The sequence below is a fragment of the Sorex fumeus genome, unplaced genomic scaffold, assembly GCF_029834395.1.
Source record: "Sorex fumeus unplaced genomic scaffold, SorFum_2.1 ptg000015l, whole genome shotgun sequence".
NCBI classification, from domain to species: Eukaryota; Metazoa; Chordata; class Mammalia; order Eulipotyphla; family Soricidae; genus Sorex; species Sorex fumeus.
In genome coordinates this window covers 13,638,286-13,648,158 of record NW_026606072.1, presented here as the reverse complement: position 1 = coordinate 13,648,158, position 9,873 = coordinate 13,638,286, and the positions used below count along the sequence as shown (strand labels likewise).

Sequence of the window (9,873 nt, the reverse complement as noted above, 5' to 3'; positions counted from 1 at the left end):
TGGCCTCATGACAAAACAAATTTATTATGATACACAAATAAAAACAAACTCAAGCTCTGGCGGTATCGATGGCATTTTGCAGTTCTTAATTTTTGAACACAGTAATTGAGGGAATGTAACTTCAGGGTTTTGTAATTTATATGGCAACATCATCTACTCCATAAAATGGGAATGACCTATAAGTATTTAAATTTTTAATATGTGATTTATTCAGGCTGGAGCGATAGCATAGCGGGTAAGGCGTTTTCCTTGCACGCGGCCAACTCGGCCAACCAGAGTTCGATTCCTCTGCTCTTCTTGGAGAGCCCGGCAAAATACAGAGAGTATCTCGCCTGCAAGGCAAAGCCTGGCAGGCTACTCATGAAGTATTTGATTTGATATGCCAAACACAGTAACAACAGGTCTCACAAATGTTACTGGGCCTGCTCAAGCAAATCGATGAACAACAGGAGGACAGTGACAGTGACAGTGATTTATTCATAGCGTAGACATAAATTCTCAAGGATTTAAAAATCACTTGTCATAAACTAGATTTTATTGACTAAACAAATTCAAAGGCAATAAAGTCCTGAAAAGCAGGGTGAGATCCCAAGTGAAACTGTCCAGTCATAATCATGATGCGCTACTAAGTTACATGGAGGATACTTCTTTTCATGTAACATCCAAGTTCTCCACTTCTAATCATGTCATATCATCTGTGGTTCCATCACACGTTGCTACTTATTCACAAACTTATTTGGATGGGGTGGAGCAGGGGTCTGGACCATACCTGGTGGACTCAGGGATCCCTCCTTATGGTGCTCTATGAAGAATATATGGTTCCAGGTGATTGAACCGGAATTGGCATGTGTAGGGTGAATGTCTTAACCCTGTACTGTGTCTAGACTTCAAGTCAAAGTTGGTGGCAAGTTAGGAGAGGTGGTTTGATGCAAACTGAAAATTATGCAAAGGAAGGGAGGGAGGAAGGGAGGGAGGAAGGAAGGAAGGAAGGAAGGAAGGAAGGAAGGAAGGAAGGAAGGAAAAGAAAAGCAAGCAAACTCCTTTGTCTTCTTTCACTTTTACTTCCTTTTGGTCTTTACCCTGCTTGGATTTTTGGGAATGCTATGCTTGTTTAACAACATCTATCCCATTTTCTCATTTTAGCAAAGACTAGATTTAAAGACCCTCCTCTCTCCACAAAGAAAATTCTTGGGAACCATGCAAACCTCACAAAACAATAAGACAAAGCTGCTTTTTAACTTTGCTCTTCTGTTCTTTTTTCCTTTATTTAAATAACCATGAAATTCCCCTTATTTATCAAGCTTCATCTTCTCACAATGCAAGCAAGTAAAATCAGTAATGGCAACATAAAGGCAAATAATTACAAATCTGGTAAGTGTGAAGAGAGGGGTTGTGGTACAGATGAGCAAACTGGGAGGCACAAAATTAAAGGATGTGACAGCAAATAAAGCCACGTGATTTGCTGGACAAGAAGCATCATTGTGTGTTACATAACTGAGGTCCATAAGAACTCATTACTGAGTCAGATGAGCATGACAGGTCTTAAAAGCTGAGTATAAATATCCACGGTCCACGGTCCTCCCGTTGTTCATCTATTTGCTTGAGCGGGCCCAGTAACGTCTCCATCGTGAGACTTCTTGTTACTGTGTTTGGCATATCGAATACCTCACGGGGAGCTTGCCAGGCTCTGCCATGCCGGCGAGATACTCTCGGTAGCTTGCCGGGCTCTCCGAGAGGGGCTAAGGAATCGAACTCGGGTCAGCCATGTTGGCTGAGTGCAAGGCAAACGCCCTACCGCTGTGCTATTGCTCCAGCCCGAGTATAAATATAACAAGAAAATTTTTACAAAAAAGTTAGAATGGTTCAAATAGTGTTCTTTCTTGGACAAAATTGTATTAACCAGCAGTTTTTGTTCTCCAACAAGAACTATAAAAACAAAATATTATAAAATAATTTTTAAGAACGAAACCCTTTCTAAGATAAATTTTAGTACTTTATTAATGAAAAAATTTAGGCTGTCAATTCATATTTCTGGAATAATTTTTTTACATAGTGCATCTGAAACAACTATGATGTAGTACCCTTCTCTCTGTTTGGGGCCAAACCCGGCAGTGCTAAGAGGTTGGTAATTAGTCCTGGTCTGGTGCTCAGGGGCTTCTGGTAATGTTGGGGCAGGGGATGCCACACTGGGCCAGGGATCAACCCTGGGTCTGACATGCAAAGTATGTGCTTTCAATTCCCTGACCCTTTCTTTCTCTTTGTAAAGAGATCTTTATATAAACGAATATTCCCTAGATAATCCCCATACCACCTGTGCCTGCAATCCATTTCACAAACTACTCTTCCAACCCATCTCTGCATACCAGATGATTGAAAATCATTTACGACATTAGGGTTCATGCAGCATGCTAATGATATGAATATCTTCATATCTAACAACATATATGTATTATATAACCAAGATGATTCTTTATACCAGGACAAATCCAAGACATTACAGCAGACAACGTAGATTCACCACTGAACAACAGAGTTCTTTTCCATTGACAGATTCACCTCTTTCCAGAAACAGACAGGAAGTTACAAAACACAATTAACAAAGTGTTCATAAATCATCAGAACAAATCATCTTGTTTTCACAATATTACCTTAACTTTTGTGTCAAGTGCATTAAGTATTAGCTCAAGTGCTAACTGGAAGGGGTGTCACTTTTAAGTTTATACAACAAAAGTGTTACGAGAAAGTCTTAACAGCAGGACTAGTGGCAGCTACTCAAGAGATTATTAAAAATTATTGCTGGGGGCCAGGGAAACAGTTCAGAGGACAGTGCATGCCTCACAATCATGAGGAACTGTGATCAATTCCTGGTATCGCCTCACAGAATTGTTATTAGTGATTTTACATGACAGCTTATTGGAAATTTACTTGTTGCTCATCTGTGTTAGATCTTGGAAGGAAATTTAACTTGACCACAGTCAATGAGCAGCAAAGCCAAAGCTCACAGCTCGAGGTTATCAGACCCAGTGGAAGGAATCTACTGTACTTAGATCTCTGTCCGTGATCAAAATATCTACTGATATTTCTCATCTAGACCGGACTTCTTTGAAGAGTACTATACTTCTCACATCTTCCTTCAGTGTAACAAAATGTACTGAACAAAACCTCTGTAAGTAGACTTATAAAGCAGCTGAAAAACTGGCTGCTTCAGGCTCAAATTATCAGAAGATTCTGTTATCTGGGAGCTTCGGACTCTCAGAAACCCTAATGACTGATCATAAAAATACAAGCATTTGGTTTTGAAAAATATACAAAAAGCACTGCACATGGAAATACCTGTTGATTGTCAAGGATGACAAAATAGCAGTCTAATTCATGGATTCATGTGTTTGGACTTCAGTGATCTTTGCTTTTGTAGACTCCATTTTTCACAGTTTTGGGCAGCCTCTGACCTTTGGTGTAGGCACGATACCAAAAATGGAGAAAGAGGAGCAGAAAGATACATCCATAGCTCATAATGACGTACAGAAAGATGGGGTACTGGTACTTGCAATCCTCCATGAAAAAGAACTGGCCTATGTGGATGGTGACAATAATGAACTGGACCTAAAAGATGAAAGTTTTTTTTAAGTTCATATTTGAAAGCTCACAATGAAGCAATTCTCTAATGCATTCTTCAACGCCTTGTTCAAGCCCCCTCCAGTTACAAGCAGCTACTGTGGGCAGCGAATTTGATCTTTCAGTCTAGTCTCTCCCTATGGGAGTTAGAGTGGGAGGAACAGGGTCAGAATCCAGATGGGAATTTGGAAACGCCATTTAGCCTGGCCCTCCTGCCAGTTCTGCGACTCCCCATTTCAGTCAGTGGTTTCAGAACCATAATACTGCCACTCCCAGGGCACCCACAGAGACCCTAACTGGTGAGATCTCATAGGACTACTATGTTTAGGCTACATTTTCCATGATCATTCCAATTTCAGATATTCTGACTTGTTGGTAGGCCAGGTATTTCACTTTCAAATTATAGCCCCTGTAGCTTGACAGGAACCAAAGCATCTTTGAGTCATCCTATCTATCCCTTGTCTACCGTTTTCAGAGGTAAAAGTTCACCAGAGGTCACAGAGGACCTGGAGAAGGGAGACGGCATGAGTGATCACTTGGTGACAGCCATGAGCTCTGTACAGTATTACTCAGGCTGACACTTTCCAAGCGTACTTAGAGATTTTTCTAAGCTGCACTATTTGGGGCAATATCTTTTCTCCTTCTGACTTAAAGGCAACATGTGGACATTTTAGATTGGTAAAAATAAATTAAGATGTTAATTACTCACAAATGATCAATAAGCTATAACTATAGTTAAGATTTTCACACTTTTCTTTCATTATCATCAGTACCTTTCCTGGCCTTGTCTTAGGAACTTTCATGACATGTCCTGTGCAATAGCTATGCTTATTCTTCTCATCTTTTAGATGAGAAAATGGAACCACAGAAAAGCTAAACAACAACCTCAATAATGAGCGAAGTATGTTTTTGTTTCATTGAAATGATCTGCATTTTTCCACATCATTATACTTTTTAGCAACATTTAAAAGTAGTAATAGTGTGTTACTTAAATAATAAATTATATCAGAAATGAATCACTAAAAAAGAATAAAATAAACTAAGTTGTTCTTATTTGCTTAAAGAAAAAAAAGAATTTTAAAGTCCTGACACAGGGGCTAGGGAGACAGTTGATTGGTAGCGCACATGCTCTCAGCAATACCAGATTTGGCTCTTATGTTATTTATCATTTTTTGTTTCTTTTAGGACCACACCTGGCTTTGCTTGAGGCTTAATCCTCGCTCTGTTCTCAAGGAACACTCCTAGCAGGGCTCGGGGGACCATGTGGAGTTCCAGGGATTGAACTTGGGTCAGCAACATGCAAGTTAAACATCTTACCCACTGTACTATATTACTCTTGCCCCATCGATCATATATTTAAAAGCCTAATACAAAATTGTGTTATACAATACAAATCATGCAAAAGATACATACATTGGTGCACAAAAGAGAAAAACCATGTGAGAATAAAATTAAAATATCCATACTGATTGTCCATGAGTCATGGGATTTTTATTTCGTTTTCTTTCTCTTAAATCAATGTTCTGATTCCTATGCAACAAACTTGTTTTATTTCACAATCAGAAAAAAAATACTTGGACAGCAACTGAAATTTCCCTTGCTTCCTTCTCTTTCACAGCATGCACTAAAATAGAGGCTGGAGAGCTATCTTTTTCCTTGCACGTGGCCAACCAGGGTTCAATCCCCTGCATGCCATATGGTCCCTTGAGCACCGCCAGGAATAACCCTGAGTATAGAGTCAGGAGTAATCCTGATCATTGCCAGGTGTGGCCACAAAACAATGAAACAATTGAATTAAAATAATTTATTTTACCATTTTCTAGGATTAATCAGGGTATTGTCAATTTTTTATACAATTATTAACTATAAGGGTGTCAGGAGAGAGTATGAGGTTAAGGTGTTTACCCTGGCCAACCCTGATTCAATCCCTGGCACCATACGGCTGATCACCTGACATCTTCCAAGTGTAACCCTGGAGGCTGCTGGTTATCACTGGATATGACTCTGGTGGTCCCTAACAAGGCTAGGTTTGACCTGGTAGTCTCCATCACCACAGGGTCCTTGCACTGAACCACTGACCTAATAGGTCAAGAAGGCTGGGAAGGGTCCCAGAGCTTTCTGAGCACTGCTGGGGAGAGCACCACCCCTGACACCAAAAAAAAAAAAAAACCATACCCAAAACCCAAGAGAATATCCTTCTGATATGAGTGGATATCCTCACAGTCTAATATATCAATCCCTCACGTTGGAGAGAATGCATTATATACACATACCAAATTTTACTTCAGCTATAATATTTTCTGAAATGAAACTATTTTTTCATTTATCTTATTTCAAAAAATAAAAATATTTTCAGAAATAAAACTCAGTAGGCTGTCTACTAGATTTATATTCTCCATAGGATTAAGGCAGAATGTGGCACCAAGTTATACATTCTAAAAAATGAAGATCACAGAATTCTTTTTTAACAAAAAGAATACAACCTAAAGAAAGTTATCATATCAAACATAAGGTTGACTCTAAAAATAAAGCCATATATTTTATGATTAATGCTTGGAAAATATTATTAAACCTGTCTCAATAAAAACCTGTTCTTTTGAAAATTATTTACTAGAGGACAGAATTCAAATTTACATAGCAATTTGTGTACAGATGTACACATCTATAAGTATTTTGGTTTGCCAATATATACATATTCCATAGTAGTTTGGCTAAGTAAGGAAGAACATACTACTATATATTAGCACTAGAAAAATAGGCACCCATGAAGCTCAAGATCATAGGCACTCAAGATCATTGAGTGTATAGGAAATTATGAACTACAGAAAAATAGAATAGGACCATATGAATTTCTCAGTAATGATTTAAAATATATCTGGTGAGGTTTGCAAATCTTTGAGGGTTATTTTGTTCACATATATAAATGAAAAATACATATGTGCATACATATATATGCATATATATACAAATATAAAATATACATCTGTATCTATCTATATCTGTCTATATCTATATTTATATAGATATATAAATATATCAGTGCTGGGGATCTCCATGCCTTACCATAGGTGCTAGAAGAGCAGCATGCAGTGCTGACTCAGAGCTACCTATCTTACATATCTATTTTAAGTGTATAAACTAGCATAAAGGTTGCATAGAAATATATATGCTGTTTTGTCCGAGTGTTTTAGCTATTCCATAAGTATTGCTTTCAATAAAACTCCCATGGAAGTCCAAATAATTTAGAAAGGATAATGATGGGATGCTAGGTGAGGCCAGACATTGTATGCCTTTCTTGTTTTCTAAACATGATCCTTTATTTAGTTAGTATCCTCAAACACAGGGAAGATAAAGGACTAAGTTTAGCTGATTATTACTTGGGGATGGGGGAGGGCTTCTGGGTGATACCCAGCAGTATTCAGAGGCTCTTGCTTCTAGGCTCTGTGCTCAGGAGTGATCCCTGGCAGTGCATGGGATGGCCACACGCAAGGCAAGTGCTTAACTCCTAGGCTATCCATTCAGCCTTCCAGTTAGGTTTGACATCTGGCAAGTGCCTTAACCCCTATGCGATCTATCCATTCACACCGCTCCCTCCCCCACCCAGTTAGGTTTTTCATGTGATTTCAAAGTCAGGTAATTACTCACAAGCTGTAATGTTGTCAAATATTTTTTCCACCACAGGTATTTCTGATAGGCCGGTCCCATCGCACTCAGTCCATAGTAAGAATACATGACCACATGTACTGCTGTATTCAGGAAGGCGTGGAACGTCCCCAAGCCACCTGCAAAATAAAATTATAGAAAAACATTCCTTATGGTTGAGCTAATATTTTTTTTTCTTTTTGGGTCACACCCAGCTATGCTCAGGGATTATTCCTGGCTCTGCACTCAGGAATTACTCCTGGCGGTGCTTGGGGGACTATATGGGATGCCGGGGATCGAACCCAGGTCAGCAGCATGCAAGGCAAACACCCTACCCTCTGTGCTATCGCTCCGGCCCCGAGCTAATATTTTTAACTGAAGTTTTAATACAATGATTTTTTTTAACTTTAGTAGAGAAGATGCATATAAAATATCAATTTTGGCATTTAAGTAGTCAAGAAATTAGAGAGGGTTTGATAAAACATTTAGTGAAACAGAAGAAACGAATCTGAGAAAATAAATCAGCATGTTTATTCTGTTATGATTTAACCCTGGCAATCTTGTGATGCAGGTTTATGTTAGCAAATTAACTTACTTTTTAAACATGATACACTGCTGACTAATGCTAATCAAATTCACTTTTTAGTGAGGGTTAATATAAAGTTCACAAATTACATTAATCTCAGATGGATGACTTAATTTTTGACAAATGTATATAACTACTACCAGGTTCAATCATTATTTCCAGCACCACATCATTAGGTAACAGCATTCCTTCCAGGAATATATATACTCCTCACACTATAAGTTTGATTCTTTTGAGGGTGGAGTGAACCCCAAGAGTGCCGGGGAGTCCAGAGGCCACTTACAGCAATATTCAGCCCAACTGTGAGGGATGGAAGCCTAGACTCAAGCCCAGCACATGATGCTACTTAGACCCCAAAATTCTGGGGCCACCAGGGTTCTCTGTCATGCTCAGGGGACTCTACAATGCAGGGGATCAAACTCTGGGCCTCTGCATCCAAAGCAAACTCCAGCTTTTTAAGCTGTTTCCTCAGTTCCTATGACCATTATTCTGACATTTAGCAACTATTCATTTTCCCTGTTGACCAACTTATGAATTACATGAGATATACTCTTTTGTGCTAAACTTCTTCAATCAACAGAATACTTTCAAATTTTATCCATGTCTTATAAATGTGTATATTAGAGCTTGCATTGCCTGATAAACCTAGTAAAGTTGATTTATAAGTTATATGTATTCTTCAAATGTACCATTTTCTTTATTCTTATATTATCCAACTCCAGCAATAAAGAAGAGATGGGTATTTGATCGTGGTATGACCGAGATCCAAGCACAAAAATTTGTAAATCTACAACTGTACCTCATGGTGTTTCACTAATAAAAAAATAAATAAATAAATAAAGAAGAGACTGCCTTTCCCGGCCCCTCCTTCCCCGCTCCCGTTGGCAAGGTGGCCGCAGTCTCAGAGCTTACTGGAAAGCCAGGTATAAGCCAGTGGTGATGGGGCAACTGCAGTCTCATGGGAAGGGGGACGGTACCAGCTCGTCCTTCACACCCTACCGAGGTCACGAGTTGCCCCCCAGAGCGGCTCTCCGGCATGGCTATGACTCCAGAGGCAAAAGGACTTAATCCAGAGCCCTGCAGCTTGCGGCAGAAAAGTGAATGGTCCATGCATTAAACTCCATGCCATGCCTCCCCGGGAGGGAAAGGGTGTGGCTCCCTTCCGCCTTCCCCCTGTAGTAAGGTGGCCAACGCGCCTCAGAGCTTATTGGAAAGCCGGGTATGAGCCAGCGGTGATGGGGCAACTGCAGTCTCATGGGAAGGGGGACGGTACTGCCTCATCCTTCACGCCCTACCAAGGTCACGAGTTGCCCCCCACGAGTGGCTCTCTGGCACAGCCATAACACCAGACGCACAGAAACCAATCTCGTAATTTTCTGGCTCTTTGCAGAAATCCAAAATTGTCAGCCACGCCACATTATATGATTCTCATACCAGCTACAGAAAACAAAGTATTTCACAATGCCTTTTCAGCAATTCTGATTGTTGGGGGGGAAATTCTAAACAATAATGGTGCATCTTTTGTCAAAACAATGAATGTTATCAACGTAGAGAGAGAGTTAAGTAGAAATCATCTGCCTCACAGGCATTGGGAGGGGTGGGAGGGGGGTATATTGGGGTTCTTAGTGGTGAAAAATGAGTACTGGTGAAGGGAGAGGTGTTTGATCATTGTATGACTGAGACTTAAACCTGAAAGCTTTGTAACTTTTCCCACAATGATTCAATAAATAAATATAAGAAGAAAAATTAAAAAAAAAGAGAGACTCACAAATCTTGACTAATTAGGGTAAAGGAAGAATGAAATCATATACACTATGAATTCAGAAAACTGAAAGAAAATATAAATTTAAAATCTTCATGTCTTCTAAAAACAAACGTCATAAGTATTGTTGCACAGTAGACACTATTTTTAATAATCATTCAGAAATGCACCAATTGTAGATACCTGGAGAAACAACCACTGCTAAAGTACCTCCCTAAAATAGCTTGTTTCAAGTAATCTAAATATTTCCCTAAGTCTCACTGAAGTT

At 39.4% G+C, this 9,873-nt stretch overlaps 1 protein-coding gene across 1 annotated transcript in view; it reads right to left on the bottom strand.

Moving 5' to 3' along the window:
* Nucleotides 1-2,195: 2,195 nt before the first annotated feature.
* The window catches only part of ELOVL7 (ELOVL fatty acid elongase 7), an 80,706-nt gene continuing 73,028 nt past the window's right edge, over nucleotides 2,196-9,873 (bottom strand). Inside the window, exons 7-8 of the mRNA XM_056112182.1 lie at nucleotides 7,261-7,397; nucleotides 2,196-3,603 (exon numbers count right to left, since the gene is read on the bottom strand). Of these exons, the coding sequence (XP_055968157.1) occupies nucleotides 3,394-3,603; nucleotides 7,261-7,397 (347 nt within the window). The 3' untranslated portion in view covers nucleotides 2,196-3,393. The remainder of the gene's footprint in view (nucleotides 3,604-7,260; nucleotides 7,398-9,873) is intronic.